The sequence below is a fragment of the Sylvia atricapilla genome, chromosome 12 (genome assembly GCF_009819655.1).
Source record: "Sylvia atricapilla isolate bSylAtr1 chromosome 12, bSylAtr1.pri, whole genome shotgun sequence".
NCBI lineage: Eukaryota > Metazoa > Chordata > Aves > Passeriformes > Sylviidae > Sylvia > Sylvia atricapilla.
This window is the reverse complement of record NC_089151.1, coordinates 1,670,298-1,689,849: the sequence shown is the minus strand read 5'-3', so window position 1 is coordinate 1,689,849 and position 19,552 is coordinate 1,670,298. Positions and strand designations below refer to the sequence as shown.

The 19,552-nt window shown below is 55.9% G+C and overlaps 1 protein-coding gene across 1 annotated transcript in view; it reads left to right on the top strand.

The window, feature by feature from the left end:
- Positions 1-4,513: 4,513 nt before the first annotated feature.
- The window catches only part of ZFPM1 (zinc finger protein, FOG family member 1), a 36,080-nt gene continuing 21,041 nt past the window's right edge, over positions 4,514-19,552 (top strand). The window contains exon 1 of the mRNA XM_066327461.1: positions 4,514-4,664. Within this exon, the coding sequence (XP_066183558.1) occupies positions 4,625-4,664 (40 nt within the window). The 5' untranslated portion in view covers positions 4,514-4,624. The remainder of the gene's footprint in view (positions 4,665-19,552) is intronic.

Below are 19,552 nucleotides of genomic sequence, written 5' to 3'. Positions count from 1 at the left end.
CACCCATTTTATGGAAGCCCAGGACACGAGTGATGCCTGCCTCGGGCTCGGCTCCCTCTGGAATGCCACTCCCCAGGGAGATGTTGGCATTGTCCCCCACATCTCCGAGGGTTTAATGATTTAATTAATCCTTTCCCTTCTAAATGTGAGTCGGTTTTTTTGCCCCCATTCTTTCCCCCTGCTCTCACCCACGTCCCACCCCCTCAGTCCCCCGCACCCATCGGCTCCTCTGAGCTCCCTAAAGCCCCCGGGTTTGCTGAGTCCTGCATTATCCGGCAGCGTTTGTCACTTGGAAGATTGCAGGCCCCTGTCACCGTAATTCCAGGCAGGATGCAAAGCCGGGCAGCTTCTCCCGGCTGGGGATTAACGCCCTGCTCAGCGGGGGTGGCAGCACAGGGGGGCTCCCGTGGGACTCAGCACGTTTGGGGGGGTCCCAGCCCTGCACCCCCTGGGATTTGGGGCCAGTCTGCACCCGGACCCACATCCTCAGGGGTGGGACCGCCCCAGCGGGGACAGGGTGGGTGTGATGGGAGGTGCCTGGCGTTGATGGAGCCCCTCGGGGGTGGTTCTTGGCTTCTTGCCATCACCCTAAATTGTCCTCGAGCTGTTTGCTCTTCAACCCCCCCCCCCCCCCCCAAATCCAGCCGGACTTCTCTTTTCTCAGCCCCACATCCAAGTTTCTGAGCCGGAGGTGCTTTAAGCCTCTCCATAAAGCCTGGAGGATAACGGGATCCACCATGGTTGTCACGCTGCAAGCAGGGGCTGAAGATTTAGATTTTTTATTTTTTTTTTCCTTGCCTTTGAGTCAAATCTGGCCTTTCCTTGCACAGCAGGAATTTAAAGCCCAGCTCCCACCTTTCTCCCCGGGGGTTTGTGACAGGGACCAGACGCACCAGCAGGATCCTTCATCCCTGATGCTGAATTCATGCAGGAAAACCTGGAGCCCTGGGGGCTGTGAAAAGTGGGAACAGGAGCACGGGAGCCAGGCAGCCCCCAGGGATGCCCATGTCCTGCCAGCAGTGGTGCTCCTGAAGCCCAAGAATTGGTTGGATTGCTCCTTTGGGGAGTTAGAACATCGTTCCTACAGAAGGAGATGAATAATAGGGAGGGGGAAATAAGCACTGAGACATCCCCAGCCTTGGATTTGGGATGTGGGGGCTGCTCATCCGCACATTCCCACCTGGTTTCAGGAGCATCATTTGTGCCAGGGGAGGTTTAGGCTGGATATTGGGAAAATTTCTTCGTGGAAAGGTTTGTCCGGCCCTGGCACAGCTGCTCAAGGCATCGGTGGAGTCCCCATCCCTGGAGGGATTTAAAAAGCCACTTGGCTGTGGCACTTGGGGACACAGTCCGGTGGTGGCCTTGGCAGTGCTGGGGCTCAGTGATCTTGGAGGCTTTTCAAACCTAAACAATTCCACGGCTGTGATTTGTTTTAATCCCAAACCCTTTCCACGCTGCCACCGCAGCTCCCGGGAGACCGGAATTCCAGGGCAGCCTCTCTGCACATGCCCAAGTCATGGAGGGACATGCCCGAGCCGTGCCCAAACCGTGCCCAAACCGTGCCCAGGTTTTGCTCCTGCCATATCCAAGCCGTGTCCCAACCATGTCACATCCGTGCCCAAGCTGTCCCCAAGGCACGGATGACCCCGGGCTGACCACAGCCCCCCCAGGCTGAGCCACAGGCTGGTGACAAGTGACACCCAGGGCCAGGTTCTCCTGCCAGCAGGTGGCAGGGCCCTTCTGCAGGTGGGGCACCGTGATACCAGTTCTGCCTCTTGGGACAAAAAAAAAACCAAACAAACCTAAAATAGGATATTTTGAGCTGGGAAAAAAAGCTGGTTTTGGAGCCTTGGCGGCCCGTGCCAGAGGGCAGTGCCACCAGCTGCCACCACGAGCATTCAGCTCCCTTTGGGGGGGCTCGGCACAGCCCCCCAGGATCCCCCCCAGCCCTCCGTGAGCCCTGAAATCCGGCAGAGGCAGCGCCGGGGCTCTTCCCCATTGACATTCCCGCGCCGCCACCTCCTCTAATAATATCAGACCAGATTAATTGGCACTAATACAAATGTACACAGCTCCATAAAAAGATGTCACCTCGCTCACAATGGGGGGAACGGCTGCTCCCGCATTATCTCTGCTCTGCAGGCGTGTAATTCACTCCTCGGGAAAACACGCTATTTATTCGGCTCCCCTGGAACAATCTCTCCGCAAACACCGCGGCCCCGGCGAGGGAGCAGGGAGACGGGGAGACACCCAGCCCTGCCGCTGTCACCGCCACCGTGACGCTTGTCCCCGTGCAGGGGCACCCATGGGTCCCCCCTCAGGGGATGGGATTTGGGGATGTCGCAGCCTTTGGGTGGTGATTTTGCGAATTAGTGGAGGGGGTCTAAGTGACTCTGGGATGGTGCCAAGATGGGAATTAAAGGGATATTGGCGAGGAATGTGCCAGGGGAAGGACTGCAACCTGTTTTCTTCGCTGCCCAGGGTGGGGCGGCAGCACCCAGCGAGGTTTTGGCAGCATTTTTTAATAGGGGATGCAGCCCCCCGTGGGTGTGACAATGTCCCCGTGTCCCCTCGAGATGCTGCCACTGCTTCTTCCAGCACAAAGAGCCGGGGACAGTCCCCATCCCCCTGCTGCCTGCCGAGGAGAGGAAATTTGGGCGTCTGGTCGGTGTTCGCTCACCCCCAGCCCCTCAAATCCATGCAGTTAATGATGCTGCGCTTAATTAAACGGTTGTCTCATTATCTTGGCGTAAGCAAACACGCCAGGTGAATAGCACGGGAGATCCGGGGATGTGCCAGAGGAACCGGTCGGATCTGCAGCGCCCCAAAATCGCCGGAGCCGAGCCGGGGGGAGGCTGGAGACTCCCCCAAAAAATGGGGGTGGATTTTGGCTCCCCATCAGCTGGAATCAGAATCAGAAGCACCAAGACTGACACAAAGCAGAGGCCGCTCCGGGCTCCTCGGGCCGGACCTGGCAAAGGCGGCCTGGGAAGGAAGGGAAAGGCTCTGGAAGCAGAAATGCTCCCCCGAGGGTTTGGTCTCCAGGAAGGCGGCGATTCGAGGCCACTCGAGGTGAAAGACGCCACCAGGATCGTTTTGGGGGTGGTCAGCCGAGGGGGGAGACCAGCAGAGCCTTGTCCTCAGCAGCATTTCCCTCCTTCCACAGGGTTCTTTTACTTTTTTTATTTTCTCCCCTGGATCTTTTCTTAATTCCTAACTTAATTTCTTTTGACATCCTCATTGCCGGTTTGACCTCTTTACTGGAATCATGTGCTGCATAAAACTCATTATCCCACCATTGAAACAGGAAGTTAATTAAAAACCCTTTATAAAAAAAAAAAAAAAAAAAAAATCACATCCCATGTCCGGGGGTAGATGGAGAAGGGATATGACCAAGATGTGTCCACCACTCCTCTCCATTGATCCCAAAACTCCATCGTTATTTGGGGACCACCAGACATCACCTCTGGCAAATCCCCCTGATCCAAAATCAGCCGTGGGCGAGGTTCAATTTGGGAGAAATTGTTATTTTTCACAGGAAAATATTCCCATCGCGGATCCACAATCTAAGTGGCTCCTGTTTAACCCACATTTCACCCCAAAATGCTCGCAGGTCACCTGGCTAGGATGATGCCAAGGGGGGTCCCCAGGACCTCTACACCATCCCTAGGGTGTCCTGGGTGTCCCCTACCCTGAGCCAGGGTCAAGGTGACCATGGAAGTCACAAGTGGGAGGTTTTGGACCATTCATCTGGAAATGAGGGGGGCACTAAGGATCCAAAATGAGCCCCCGGGAGGTTTGGGGGGCTCTGTAAGAGGCTTTGAGGCTCTGGGAAAGGCGAATTGGGACCCAGTGAGGGCACTGAGGTCCCAGTGGGGGGATTTCTGGAAGTGCTGGAGCTTCCAGAGACGTCACATGGGACACCAAAGGGGACTTTGGGGAATCCAAAGGACTGAAGACCCCAAAGGGAGACTTTGAGGAATCCAAAGCAGGATTGAAGACCCCAAAGGGAGACTTTGAGGAACCCAAAGCAGGATTGAAGACCCCAAAGGGAGACTTTGAGGAATCCAAATTAGGCTTGAAGACCCCAAAGGGAGACTTTTGGACGCTGAGGGTGCGTCACGGAACCCAAAAGGAGGGTCCGACCTGACGGGGGTGAGCTCAGAGACCCAAATCAGAGGGCGGAGCCTCACGGGGCTCCCAGATTGTGGCCGGGGACAGATTTGGGGACCCCTCGGGGACGGCGAAACCCCCGCAGGGCTGGAGCCCGGGTGGCCACGCCCCTTCGCCTTTAGCCCCGCCCCCCGCGCTAGGCCCCGCCCCCTCCGCGCGCGCCATCCGGTGGGCGTGTCCCGCGAGGGGCGGTGACCTATGGGCGGCCGCGGCGGCGCGCAGGCCCCGCCCCCCGGGGCGCTCGGCGGGTTTGATCCGGACGCGGCGCCCATTGAGAAAAACCCGCGGCGGCGGCGGCGGCGGCTTCGCTCCGCCGAGCACGGCCCGGCCCCGGCCCCGGCCCCGCGGGCGGGCGGGCGGGCATGAGAGCAGCCGGGGGCCCGCCCGCCGCCACCCACCAGCCGCCCGCCCGGCCGCCAGCCGGGGCGCCGGGCTCGCCCCTCGCCGAGCGATGTCCAGGAGGAAACAGAGCAACCCCCGGCAGATCAAACGTGAGTGGCCGCTACCGGCAGCCCTTCCCCCGTTCTGTGCTGGCGGCGGCGTTGCTCTCCCCGCCCTGCCCTCCTCTCCCCACCATTATTTTTTTTTTTTTTTTTTTTTGCGGTACGCTTTCGGTGCGGCGCTCCGGCGCCGCCTTTCCCGGACCCTCCGGTAGTCCCGGGACACGGCGGGGACGCGCTGGGGACACACCCGGCCCGGCCGCGGGTTCCCGTTACCGGCCGCTCGCCGTCTCGGTGGCTGCGGCCGCCGCTGCCCCTCCCGCGCCGCCTCCCCCCCGCCAGCGCCGTGCCTCCGGTACCGGCTCCCGATGGGGGCCTCGATAAGCCTTTCAAATATTCCGTTCTGCAAGTCCCGTCCCGATAACATCGCTCTGTCGGGACGGCCTGAAATTGTGATCTTATCTCCTCCGCCTGCCTCCCATCCAGCGCCGGGGGCTCCCCGAAACAGCCCCGCGGGGCTCCTCCATCGCCGCCGGGTCCCCCCAGCCCTGCCCAGGGCTCCTCACCGCGAATCCACCGTGCCAGGGGCTCTGTGACCCCCCTCGGGGCTCCTCACCGCGGGGACATCGCCCTGTCCCTGCCGTGGGGACCCTCCTTCTCCTGCGCTGGACCCGCCGTGTCGCCGTGTCACCGTGCCACCCTCCCCAGCGGCCGCGCTGTCCTTGTCCCTCCGCCCTGCCCGGTGACTCCCCTCACCCCCAAATCCCGCCGGGCATCCCAGCCCGGGTGGGACGTGGCCGTAAGGATCCTCCGCAGGATCCCACGGGGCTTTGGGCACATCCGTGTCCCCTCCCTGGGGAATGGCCATTCCCGAGGGTCGCGCTGGCCACGATCCAGCCCCATCGGCCGGGCTCTTGTTTTGCTCTCCGCTCAGGATGTACCGGCGAGGCAGAGAAATCCTGCAAAGTGCTGGAAGTTTTTTGGTTTTTTTTTTCTGTTCCGGGCTCAGCTTGGCTTTTCTCCTTCCTCTCTGGTGTATGTGTGTGTGTGTGTGTTTTTTCTTTCCCCCTCGAGTCGATGGAAGCTGGTGATAAGAGGGAGATGGGAGGATAGGGAAGGCTGGCCACCATGTGATAATCTACCTTTATCTTTCTCCTGAAATAATTGCAAGGCTGAGTTGCACCTACCTGTTTCCCTGCCTGGGGTGATTGCTGTGGTGATAACGCTCAGCTAGACTTTTACCCGGGGAGAGTTAAAAATAGTCCCAGCTGCCTCCTTTTTTTTTTTTTTTTTTTTTTTTTTTTTTTTCGGGATACTCTTCTCCCTTTGGCTTGATCCAACTTCCGCGGCTTTATTTCGGAAAAAAAATATAAAAATAAAAATAAAGCCCTGCTTGGGTAACTCCACTGCAGCTCCGGGAGCGTTCAGAGCGGAGCGAGCGGTAGCGCTGGAATGACAGCGCTCCTTGCCGAGGGTGGGATGCCCCATCCCAGTACCGCCTTTACTGGGCCAAACTGGGCCAGGACCAAGCCGTGGCAGCTCCTCGTATCTCCTTCCTCTGCTGCCTTTTTTTTTTTTTTTTTTTTTTTTTTTTTTTTTTTTTTTTTTTCTGCCGAGATGTGAAGAAACGATAAAAGTGGGAGGCTGATCTCAGGCCGCCGGCGATGGCCAAAACTGATTAAAAAGCTGAGAGCTTTGGAAGCCTTCCTGTATGTGTCAACATGAAAACAGTCATTAGAGGCGGCGAGCGCGGCGAGAGAGCGCCCTGCCGCTGCTCCATCAGGGAAGGTATGCATGAATCAGGGCTCCGGTAACCAGACTCCTCTCATGTACAGACCGGACCTGTTTCCACAAAGTCTATCCTCCTTATCATCTCAGCATTCAAAAAAAAAAAAAAAAAACCAGAAAAAAAAATCCTTCCTTCAGATTGGTATCTGCTGATTTTATTTTCCTGGGTGACGCGATGTTCTCGCTCTGGCTTCGCCTTCTCTTGTGGGGTTGGGGTTTGGTTGGGGGTTTTTTTTTGTTATTTGGGTGGGTTTTTTTTTTTTTTTGGAGCCCGATGCGAGGCGCAGATTAAGGCTGGCGGGGAGATCGCCGGCAGAGAGCGGGCGATCGCCAGCGCAGATAAGACAAAGATCAGACACCGGACTATATTTAACCAGCTGTTTTAACCTTCCTCTTCTCCGTGCCTTTGCGGGGATGGAGGGGCCGGGGCTGCTCCCTCCGAGCCCCCCCGGCAGCGACGTGAGGAGGCTTTAAAAGCCGATTGCATCGCGATGGTGGCTTTTGATAGCACAGAAAAACACCCCCGAGCATCTCTGCCTTTCATTTTCGGGGGATTCCTGCCCGCAGAGGACAGTTTCCTTCCATCCCTGCCTCTACCACCAACCTCCCTGCAGCTGCTGCTGCTTCATGGGGTGGTTTATTTTATTTTTTTTTTTTTTCTTTTTGTGTGTGTGTGTGTGTCTGTCTTTTGTTCTGCTGGTAGATAGATGTGAGGGGCTGATAGGGAGCAGGAGCTGATCTCCAACGCAGATAGCCTGTTATATTTATTAACTTCAAACATGGGAGCGCGGGCGCCCAGCTGATGATGAGCGAGGCTCTGGCAGCTGCCGGTGCTTTCGCAGCGCCGGGTCCTGCGATGGGGGAGCCCGATAACGGGAGATTGATCTCATCGCGCTGATGTGCCTCCCCCTCCCTTGTGCTTTTAATACACGGCTTTTTATTTTTTTTATTCTTCTTCCTTTTTTTTTTTTTTTTTTTTTTTTTTTTTTTTTTTTTGGTTCCTAAGCGAGCTGGAAGCGAATGTTTTGTCATAGTTTGCAGGGGCCTGTTTGTGGTTATTATATTTTTTTTTTATGGCGGGTTGGGTTTGGTTTTTGGTTTTTTTTTTTCCTTTTCCCTTTTTATTCCGCGCTCAGCTGCAGTAGATCTGAGCTCCTGATAAAGCGCCAAGCCCCGATCTCCATCCTGATAGAGATCGCCAGGGTTTGATAAGGACCACTTATCTCTCCCCACCAGACCGGAGCAGGATTCGCTACAACAACAAACACAGCGAAGAGGGGCAAAAGGGCTCCAACAATTTGTTCCATTGCAAATGTGATTAACGCAGGCACTTTAATGATCTGATGGGGGGCAGCTGCATGTGTGTTTTTATTTCTCAAGGTGCTGGGGTGGTTTTTTCCCCCCTTCCACGTGCTCTGTGGAACGAGCTGGGCTGAGCAGCCGAGAGCTCTCCCAGCGCCTGTTATCGGCTGCAGATATTGCATTAGTTTGATGAGAGCTTTGACTTTTTTTTTTTTTTTTTTTTTTTTTATTTTTGATGATTATCTCCCATTCTGCTCCGCCGAGCGAACGCACGGGCTGGGAGGGGGAGGTGAAAAAAAAAAAAAAAACCCCAAAAAACACCGTCACATTTTTGCGTGTGGATCTTCTTTAATTGCCATTAGATGGTGTCAGATAAGGAGCGCGATCAGCGCTGTTAAAGCCACCGTCTCTTGACGGGGTGTGTTGTGCTGGGTGGTTTTAGTTTTTTCCTTTCCTCCTGCACGCACGGCAGCTCCCCGGTCCCGCGTGGGCTCGGCGGCGATGCCGGGCAGGGGCTGGCCGTGGGAACCATCCTTCCCGGGAGCTTGGAAAATCGCCTTTCTTCTCAAGATGACAGTGGCCAAGGCAGCCGGGCTATTTTTAGCGGCGGCGTGGTGAGCCGGTGGCGTGGGATGCTCCCGGCACGCCTCCTGCCCGCTCCTTCCCGCTGCCTTCCCTCCCTGACTCGCTCCTTCCCTTTCAGGTGACTATTTCAACCTCCTCTGCTCGCTGCTTTTGTTTTGTTTTTGGTTTGTTGCCCGGTTTTTTTTCCCCCCCCTGCGCTCTGATGCGGCTGCACTTTTCCATCCCCGCCACCTCCGTGCCTCAGTTTCCCCATCCGGCTCGGGCTCTTTGGGGCGGTGTTCCCCCGGGGTGCTCCGTGGGGTGCGGAGGGTTTGCTCCCGAGACGAGCCGGGTGCCGGCAGATCCCAAAACAGGAATTTTGCGCACATCCCGGGGCTCTCCCCCAGCCGCCCATCCCCGCTGTCCCCCTGTCCTGGCATCCCGAGGGTGGCATCGCCGCGTCCCACATGTCTGCTACACCCACGGGCGCTGCCTGCTGCCAACCCCTCCCGTCTTGTGCAAACAGCCCCAGGCGTTTGCCAGCCCTGGCGCGGTGGCATCGGCTCGTCGCAGCTGGCACAGGGGCGGGTGGCAGAGCCCTGGGGCACGGCTGCCCCCGCAGCGCCTCTGCCCGTCTGTCACCGGCCTCTTGGGGTGTGCTGTGGGTGACACTGTGGGCTCCCAGGGCTGGGCACCCATCGCGGTCCCCACGGGTGGGGTGAGGAGTGACCCCTGGGATGCACCCAGCAGAGGCCACCGTGGGCTCAGTTGTCCCAGCCGTCCCCAGGTGTTGCCCACAAGCCACGTCCCTGCTCATGGAGGGTCTGTGCCAGCCTCAGGCGATGCTGGGGGAAGTTTCCCTCCTCTTCCTCGGCCGGGTGCTCCAGGTGGGAGCGTCCCTGCAGGCCCCAGCTCCAGGAGAAAGGGCTGGCTGGCGCTGTGCTTGGCAGCAGGGGATAGCTGGGGACAGGAAATCCATTCCCCATGGAGGGTGGAGGAATGGCACTGATGGCCAGTGCCACCAGCCCCGTGCCGTGCCACCCTTCACCCCTCTGTGATGGGTGATGGGAGCCCCATGAGCCCTTTTGCGGGGGGTAAATCCCAGGCTGGCTCTTCCCAGCCATCCCCATCCCCGCAGCAGGCCGGGAGGATGAGGAGGATGCTCAGGGAGCGAAGGCTGGAGCCGGGCTGCCCACGGCCAAACCAGTTCTGCCGAGAGCCCGGAGGGAGGCTGCTGCTTCCAGGGCCCGTGGGTGCTGGGCTTGGGTTGGGTTTGTGTCTGCTGCAGCTCTTCCTCCTCCTCCTGAGCCCCCAGGGGACACCCCCACGCCGTCCCCAGGCCGGGCACAGCGATGGACCGTCCCTGGCATCCCGGGGAAGCCGCCTCCAGCCGGGATTTACACCTCGGCATCCGAAGTGGCGAGGGTTGGGCAAGGGCTTATTTTGCACGGTGAATCACGAGGCCACCTAGCAAGCTGCAGCTTCCCCTTTGGCCAAGTTGTGAGGAGGCCAGCTCGGCAATCAGGGCTCGGGAAGAAAGCAATCCTTTCCCCACGGGTGTTGCAGGAATTGGGCAAGGAGGCCGTGCCATGGCACAGGTGAGTCCTGGAGGTTCCTGGAGAGGGGCAGCCCCTGGGATGCCAGCGGAGCCACCAGCCACAGCAGCACCCTGAAGGCATCCCACATCCATCCCAGTGCAGGAATCTCCGTGTCCGGGGACATTCCCAGCCCCGAGGGGACATTCCCAGCCCCGAGGGGACATTCCCAGCCCCGAGGGGACATTCCCAGCCCTGGCAAAGGAAAGGGACAGGCCAACGCTGCCCAGACTGGGAGCAGCAGGGATTTTGCTGGACCCTGCTGATGGATTCGGGGTCACACTCAGCCGTGCTGGCCAAGGGAAGAGGATGTTTTGAGGATGTTTTCCATGCGTGCCGTCCATCCTGCTGCAAAAAACCCGCATGATCCGCCCTGGGAAACACTGGATGGGGCTTTGCTGTGGAGGGAAAACCAGCCCAGACCTTCCTCAGAGGCACAGCCAGGCCCGAGAGCTGATGCTGCCTGGAGAGGGATGTGAGCACCCGGGGCATGGCAGGAGCCTGGAGCTTCTCAGAACTCACCATTTAAGAAGATAAATTGGGAAAGGCCTCTGTGCCAGCCCTCCATGCTGAAGGCATGGATTTTTTTCTTCCAAAGAAAAAAGAAGAAATTTTTTCTCTTGGGGCCAAGAAATCAGCTCCCTCACTTTGGAGAAGAGCAGGGATGGGAGCAGGAGACCAGGATCTCCTTTTTTTATATTTTTTTTTTCTGCGCCACATCCCATGACTGCTTTTGCTGCCTGACTCAGGGCTTTTGGCCGGGCTGTGTCCTGCTGCTCCTTTTATCAGGAAAGTTCAAGTGTTTCGGGGCTAATACAGTTCCCTCTTCCGATGGCTGCCCGGCAAAGGCTCCACATTGTTCCTGCAGCAACATGTTTTTTTGGAAGGGCTGAAATGCCGAAAGGAATGCAACTGCTGACCTTGGGCTGCAGTGGGGTTAAGGAGTGTGTGCCTATGAGTCACTCCAGATAAGAGCCTTCCACGGCTTTTTTTCCTCCAAAATAATTCTTTATCTCCTCTTTCTCACATCAACATATTTTCTTGACATCTCCCATTCGATAGCGCGTGGAGGAAATGTGCTCCTCTAATTTGTTCATCTGATGAAATGTAGATCCATTGTTTTCCCTCGGCCTTGGCCCGGAGTGTGACCCCGGGATTTGGGGATGCTCGCTGGGGTCGGGGTCCCAGAGCTTTGGGAATGCTCAGTAAGGTCATGGCCTGGAGATTTTGGGGTCAGTGTGTGGGGTTTTGGGGTGTTCGATGGTGTCAGTGCTTGGAGCTTTGGGAGTGTTTAGGATTGGTGCCTGCGTTTTTGGGATGGTCAGTGGGGTCAGTGCCTGGAGATTTTGGGGATGTTCAATGGGGTCAGTGCTTGGAGCTTTGGGAATATTTAGGATTGGTGCCTGCAGGTTTGGGAATGCAAACCCAGGGTTTGATGGGGTCAGTACTCCTTGCTTTTAGGGATGGGCTTTGGGGTCAGTGCCCAGGATTTTGGGAACATTTGGCACCCTGGACTTTGGGGATGCCCAACAAATTCTGTGCCTGAGGGCTTTAAGGATGAGCCTTGTGGTCTGATCCCAGGAATTTCTGGATGCTCGAAGGAGTTTGGAGACTCACCTTTAGGCTGTGCCTGAGGCACGGTCAGTCCCTGTCGCTTTGGGAATATGCCTTGGGATGATACCCACGGTTTTTGAGATGCTTTGAGATTCATCCCTCAGGGGGTTTTGGGGCTACTTCTCTGGCCCAACGCCCGAGGGTTTGATACCCAGATCTTTTGGGATGCTCGGTGGGGTCAGTCCCCAGCGGAGCGGCGGGATGAGCATCCCCATCCCGGCGGGGGAAAGACAAGCCTCTCCTCCCTCTCCTCTCCTCTCCTCCTGCTCCGCCGAGAAGTTTGGCCGCTCTCTCTCTTCTCCGTCTCCCAGCCGAGGCCTCTCATGCTCCTCGCAGCTCCTATGATAATGCGGAAAGTTGAACTGGCCCCATTACTGCGCTGCGATGGTTGCGGCGATAAGAGCCCGATAATGGCAGCGATAGCGGCAGCTCGGTAGCCAATGGCTCCGCCGCTCCTCCCATTAACATTCCCCACCACGGCCGGGCTCGGAGCTGCCTATCTGCTCTCCATTTCCACTCCTCCGCTAGATAAGAATGGAAATACTGACTTCATAGCTCACTGATTAAAGTGTCTGGATTTCTTGATAATACACAGATAAATTATGTTTTTCAAAAAGAAGGTAGGGGAAGGGAGTGCGAGGGGAGGGGAAAAACCTCCAGTCCATTTTTATTTTGTTTTATTTTATTTTTTTTTTTCCTTTCCTTCCCTCTTTCTGGCCGTGCCCTGGGAGTTGTTGGGTTTTTGCTGCTCCAAAATGCCCTTCCCAGCAGGAAGGCAGAGCCCTGTGAGGTGCCCACAGGAACAGAGCGGGGACAAAGGATTTTTGGGAGCCACGTGGGTGGGGTGTAGAGCACATCCAGTCACATCCCTGTGCTGGGATGGAGATGCTGTTCCTGCATCCAAGGGACCTGCAGCTTGGGTTTTGCCAGCTTTGGGATCCTGGTGGTGACAGGGGCGTCTCAGGTGGGATCTGTCCCCAGGCTGTCAGGACCCAGGGATGCTCAGGGAGCATCTCCATTTCTGTATCCACCTCCAGCCTGAGCCTCCCAGCTTCTGCTGCAGGATGCTGCCCTGGAAACTTTGGAGCAGCCTCATCCCTTACTCAGCTCCTTGACTTTTCCTCACTCATCCCCAGTGGAGCAAACAGAGCTCCCAGACTTCTTGGTTTGGAAAAGGTATCGAGCACGAGCATCTGAGTTTGTTTCATCTAAATATAAAACTAAAGAGCAAACAGTATAAAGTTCATTTTTTAATGTGCTGCCCCATTCCAGTTGGGCTGCTCTCTTTATTTTTTTTTAGGGGAACTGTGATAAAAAGCAGAGATAAAGCCAGGACTGTTTTGTGTAGGAGTCGGTATCTGCGTTATCTATCTCCCTTTTTCACTCTCCGAGCAGCTCTGTTGTTTTTCGCTCTTATCTCGCTCCACCAAAATGCCAAGAACAGGAAAAAAAAAAATTAGAAAAAAAGAAAGAGAGAGAGAGAGGCAGCACAGGCACGTTTGCACGGAGTGAACTCGGCGTCCACGGAGCCGGGCAGGAGAAGGGCTTGGAGTTGGAGGAAGAGGAGGGTTGGGAAGGATTTTGGGAGTCCAGGGATCTCCACGTGCCAGCGGCTCTCAGGTGGGTCACCCCACCTGGCTGTGCCCTCTGAGGCTCCTTCCCTGCCCCTGGAGCCCCCACGGTTCCTGCTCATTGCCCTGGAGTGCTCCAGGATGGTGCTGGGAGCTGGGATTGGGGTTTGGGAGCAGCAGGGACATCCCAGCTGGAGCACCTTTGCTGATGTCGCCATCCTTGTCCCCATCCCTCCGGCCTTGTCATCACCCAGGGCTGTCACAGACTGAAAGGGTGACATCCCTGTTCCCTTTCCATGGCTTTTGGGAGCGGGATGGACCTGGCAGGACCCGGAGCTGCTTCCCACAGGAAGGAGGATGGCTCCAGCTCAGCATCTCCGGGGTAATTTGTCGCTGGATTAGCCCAGAGCTTGACCTCTGTCCTCGCTGTCACCTGGTATTGATGTGCTGCCTGAGCATCCCCACCCCCAGCCAGTCCTGCCTGGAATGTCTTTATTCCAGGTGGGAGAAGAACTATCCAAATTGAGGGTTTGCCCCCCTTTTGGCAGGGAGCAGGGCTGGTGTGTTTGGAGCCTGATCTTCATGGGTGGAATTTCTTTCCCACCTTGCCGCGCATCCAGCTGCTCCCCAAGTGCCACGGATCACCATGGGGATACACCCTGCCCTTGGATGGGGTTTGGATGGAGACAGCTCCAGTCCCCCCCAGTAAGGACTGCTCCTTCTCTCCCAGGCTCAGCAGCTGCCTCAGTTTCCCTGCTGTGGCTCCGTGTGCTCTCCAGCCGGGCAGGCAGCCCCACGTTCCGCGCATCCCTTCTCCCGGAGCGATCCCATCCATCTGCTGCGCCGGGGACGGCTCCATTCCACTCTCTCCGAATCTATCAGGGCTTTATCGACCCCATCTGAAACCTAAAGTCACTCCATTGTCATTGTCCCTGGGTTGCTTCCCCCTGGCTCTTTTCCCCTCCCTGGCACGCGGTTGATCCGCCGGGAACGGTCGGTTCCTATCGGGACCGGCGGCCCCCGGAGCGCCTCAATCTCCCGGGATCTCCGGGTGTTTTATCGGCCCATCGGAGCCGGGGCTGGCGGGGCCGGCGCTGGCGCCGCTCGCTGCTGATAAAGTTACAGAGTTCAGGCAGTGATGAATGTTCAGTAACTGCACCCGCCGCGATCCCGCCTGGGCTTGGCAGCGCCAGCAGCCCCGGCTGAAACCAATCCCTCCTCTATCAGCAGCGCTGCTTTTTCTCAGGCTCAGCCTCTGCCCGTCCCTGGGGGGCTCCCCCGGGGCAGCGCAGCGCCGAGGGATGCTCCTGAGGGATGCTCCTGAGGGATGCTCCAGGGGCTGCATCCCAGGGGTGGTTTCGGGATTTGGGTTGGGGAGGAACTTAAAGTTCATCTGGTTCCAGGGCAGGGAGCTTCCACCAGAGCAGGCTGTGGTGGTTGGGACAGAGCAGTGACTGGAGATTCCCATCCCCATCCCTATTCCCATCCCCATCCCTATTTCCATCCCCATTCCTATTTCCATCCCCATCCCCATTCCTATTTCCATCCCCATCCCCATCCCTATTTCCATCCCCATTCCTATTTCCATCCCCATCCCCATTCCTATTTCCATCCCCATCCCCATTCCTATTTCCATCCCCATTCCCATTCCTATTTCCATCCCCATTCCCATCCCCATCCCATAATGAGAAATCCCTTCCCAACACCTCCTTTCCCTCTCTGTCCTTCATTCCCCTCCTGGAAAAGTTAGGCCTAAGTGTATGTAATGGATTTCCGTGATTAGCAGTGTTCCTCTTTAATTGAAAACTAAATTTTGTTAACCCGTAACAGCGTATTATAAATGTGATCATCGTTATAAATTTAGCAATTGTTGTAAATACCATCCCGTGAGCAATGGCAGCATCACCTGCCTGGTATAAATAAGGCCTAGTAGATTTTAAATGTAATAATATTAATCATTATAAAGCCCCTGATGAGGAGTTGGAGCATCTCCCCATCAAGAATTACAGCGTCACCTCCATCCTCTGTTCCCCTCCTGGATAAATTAGGCCTAAAGACAAAAATATAATAAGTCTATAAACTTAATTTATAGATAATATCCCCCCTCAGCAATCCCAGCATCCCTACCACCTCCTGGGTAAACCATTAATAATTTAATACCAAATCACCATCAATCCATTATAAATCCCCCCGCCACTCACTGCACCTTGAATTCTCCAACCACACTTTTTTTTTTTTCCCCTTGCCCTTTTCCCCCAGGGCACCACGGGCAGGGTCAGGGTGAGTTTTATCTGGAGGTGATGGAGAAGGGCCCCAAAGTGGAGATAAAGCCCCCTGGGGCCGGCCCCAGCCGCTATCGGCTCCGTGCACGGGGCTGATCCTCCATGGGGAGATATCCCTGGGAAGAGCCTGGCCTGGGATGCTGCAGCCAGGCTGATAGAGGAGAGGGCTGATCAGTGCTCAGAAAAACTCCTTTTCCTCCCAAACGGATTCCAGACTGTTGGAATCCAGTGCAGCATCACCGAGGGGGGACCTTTGAGGACCAAAAAAACCTCGCGTTGCGCTTGCTTGGCATTCCCAATCCGCAGGGAACGGGCTGGGGAGCAGCCGAGGTCGTTGGTAAAACAAACATTGGTAGGGCCCAGGGAGGAATTGGGTGAGAAGAACGGGCCGGTGGCCCATCAGATACCGGGATTTGCAGCCCGGGTTGTTCTCCGGGTGTTTGTGGCAGCGGGGACGGGCACGGCGCAGCCCCGCCGGAGCCTGGGGAATCCCGGGCTGCTCCACATCCCACCAACCCACCCTGGCTAACGGAGCGGCTGGCACTGCCCCCAGCAGCATCCTGCCCTGAGGAATCTGGGCCTGGTTCCGCAGCCCTTTGCTCTTGGCTCCGTAATTTGGGAGGGAAAGATGTGATTTAGGGGCAGCGGGGAAGTGATGCCTGAGTGGAATTCCCACATTTCCAGCACGAGGTGGTAGATGAGCATCCTGGTGATGCTTTGTGCATCCCAAAACCTGGTTTGGAGCCTTGCCCGCCTGCTTTTGAGTTGGTTTTTCATCATCATCATCATCATTATAGTAATAATTATTATTATTACTGTGGTTTTTTAATTGGAAGAGGATGATGCCAGCGCAGGGATGAGGAGGAGCTGGAAGGATGGAGGAGGGATCCTCCATTATGTTCCCTGCCTGGTGGAGCTGTTAAATCCCTCAGGATGCCGTGGCACATCTGGGATGTCCCCACTGTCCCCCGCAGTGACACCCAGAGCCAAGGCTGAGCTTTGAGGTGCCTGGAGAGAAGGTTTGGGATGTGAGGCCGCCTGGCTTCGGGCTCTGTCTCTCATTCCCTGGCTCCTGGAGCCTTCCTTGGACTCATCCCCTGCCCAATGGGACTTGGAGGAATTTTTATTTTTAGAAATAAGGATCGTGGGTTCCCAGAACAGTTTGGGTTGGAAGGTCCTTAAAGCTCACCTTCCTCCTCCCCCTCCACAGGCAGGGACAAATTCCTTTGAGCCCAGGTTGCTCCGAGCCTCATCCAACCTGGCCTTGAACGCTTCCAGAGATGGGAATTGGAAGGAGTCAGATGGGGAATTTTATTTAAATTCGTATTTAAAAATAAACACTTGGACCTGACAGCAGCGCCGAGCGCCAGCCGGCGAAGGCAGGTTGCCACCAGCCCTGCACGTGTTCCCAATCCAGGACCTGCTTTCCACCACGGGAACTCCTCCTCTTCTTCCTCCTCCTCCTCCTCCTCCTCCCTGCTCCGGAGCCGGTGGGAAAGTCTGTGGCTGTTGCTATTTTCTATCTGTTATCAAGGCCTCTTATCACTTTGCTCTTGTCTCCGTGCCGGCTCTCCGAGCGCCCAGGGTCTCGCTCTTGGCAGCCTGGAGAAGTCCCCCCCCCTTACCTCCCCTCCTCCTTGATTCCCTATATTCCTTTGCCTTTTATTTAATTTACCAGCTAAGCACAAAGAATCAAGAAAAGCTTTATTGTTCCTGCCCTGGGAGAACCTTAATTGGAGTGCAGTGATCAAATCATTACCTGGATAACGCCGGGTTTCCCTGGGAATGCCGACCCTCAGCCCAGCCCTGGTGCCACGGGCACATCACCTCAGCTTCCTGCAAGTTTTTAGAGTCACTGTCTTCTATTTTTTTTTTTTTTTTTTTTTTTTTTTTTTTTTGAGGGGAAAAAAAAGAAAAAAAAGAAATCCTTGCTCGTTATCAATAAAATAAAAAGGAGGGAGAAGGAGGGAGGGAGAAGAGTTAATCGTCGAAGCGGAGTATCTTGGAAGGGAACGTTTTTTGGCTCTTCCCCTCTCTATAAAACCAGCCTCAGTAATTCAGTTTTAAAGCATGAAAAAAGGGAGTTGATGAAATTCCACTATCAGCACTGAACCAATATGCAAAATATCTCGCCGAGAATCAAATAGCTATTATGTTTTCATTTCCATTTCAGCGTATTTGCTTAATGAAGAATAGACAGATCAGGCCAGCCGAGGGAGGCTGTGTGTGGTGATAACTGTGCAGGGCTCCCAGCAATCCCGGGCAAGTGACGCTCTGCTCCTGCTCCCTCTCCCTCACTCGCTTTTTTTTTTTCCCTTTTTTCCCCTTTTTTTGATTTTTTTTTTTCCCTTTAACCCGCGCAGCAGTGCATCCCTGGGGAGTGGGGTGCTGCATTGGGGTGGGATGCACCCAGGGATGTGATTCTGGCCTCTCCCGTGGGAACTGGGTGACACCGTGGTCCCCAAATCCCTGTTTTCACGTGGATGGATTTCTCTGGGGCATCCCCATCTCCCTTGTGCTTGGGAGTGTTTTGGGATGGGATTTGGGATGCATCCAGGGACTGTGTGAGATGATTCCAGGATGCTGTTGTCCCCAGACCAGGTTTGACGCGGTTGGATTTGTATGGAACATCCTCATCTCCCTCATGGCTGGGCCTCGGTGTTTTGGGGTGGGATGTGGGTGGTCCCAGGATGCATCCAGGGGTCAGGATTCTGGGACTGTTGGTTCTTCATCATCCCCGTGAGCGCTGGGTGACACCACAGTACCCAAACCCCAGCTGGATTTAGATGGAGCATCCCCATCTCCTTCCTGGCTGGGGATGGAGATTTCAGGGTGGGATTTGGGTCATCCCAGGCTGCATCCAGGGACCCCAGTGGTGCCATATGGGGATGCTGTTGGCCACCCATCATCCCTGTGGGAGCTCAGGCCTCAAACCTCAGCTGGATTTCTATGGGACATCCAGTTGGATTTTTATGGGACATCCAGTTCGATTTCTATGGGACATCCAGTTGTATTTTTATGGGACATCCAGTTCGATTTCTATGGGACATCCAGTTGGATTTTTATGGGACATCCAGTTCGATTTCTGTGGGACATCTAGTTCGATTTCTGTGGGACATCCAGTTGGATTTTTATGGGGTATCCACTTGGATTTTTATGGGACGTCCAGTTGGATTCATATGGGGCATCCCCATTTCCCTGCTGGCTGGGGATGGGTGTTTTGGGCTGGGATACGGGATCCATGCAGGGACCATGGATGGGATGCTGTTGGCTGCCCATCATCCCTGTAGGCCACACTGCTGTGGTACCCAGAGCCATCCTCCTCCTCCTCCTCCTTCCCGCTGTTCCCAGGCAGGATGTGGGTGGTCTCAGCACCCTTGGGTGGGTGCCAGGTGTCCTCCTGGTCTCACCCATCCTTTTCCAGCCCCATCCACCCCTCCCTGGGCAGGCTGGAGGTGCCAAACCCCTGCGCAGGCGAGCGTCGGGTTAACTTTATCACAAGCCCAAGAGCCGTGAAGGCGTGAAGGAAGAAATTAGCCTAACAATGTTTCATTTACAGCGGGAGAAACGATTTGTTAGCTGGCGATTGTTTCTGAATATTATCAGAGCCTTTTTAATTGTGCTGGAACTGAAATTAGCAGAATTAGAATAAATTGCCTTCCCTTCTCCGGCAGCCTCTTTATTCACGCTCATTGTTGTGTGCTTTGTATAGATTATGGGCTCTTTGTTCTGCTGCTGTAAATATACATGCCTGGAGTCACGGCGAGGCTGAGGTCTGCAGACGGGCTGGCCCCGCTCCCATCCCGGTGATGGCCCGGTCCCGGGCCCGGTTGTGGCCCTGGTGGCCCTCGGTACTGTCACAGCGTCGTGTGCCACCAGCCACGTGTGTCACCGCCGCCAGCACGGCTGGAGGGGGACACTGCGTCGTCATGGAAATGGCCCAGAGGGATGGCAGGGCTGAGGGGTGTCCCCTGTTTGTCACCACTGCAGTGTCATCCCTGTCAGATCAGGGATCATTTCTGGGGTGGCTTTTGGGGACATCTGTGTGCGCAGGACCCCTCCTTGTGCCGGGCTGAGTCACCTGGAGCAAGACACGGCCACCACTGCAGGGGGACGGGGTCACCCCAGGGAGATGCTGGGATGGCTGGGCAGGGCTTTCCCTCCTTTCCTTCCTTCTTTCCTTCCTTCCCTGTGCGGCTTTTCCTCCCAGCATCCCGATTTCC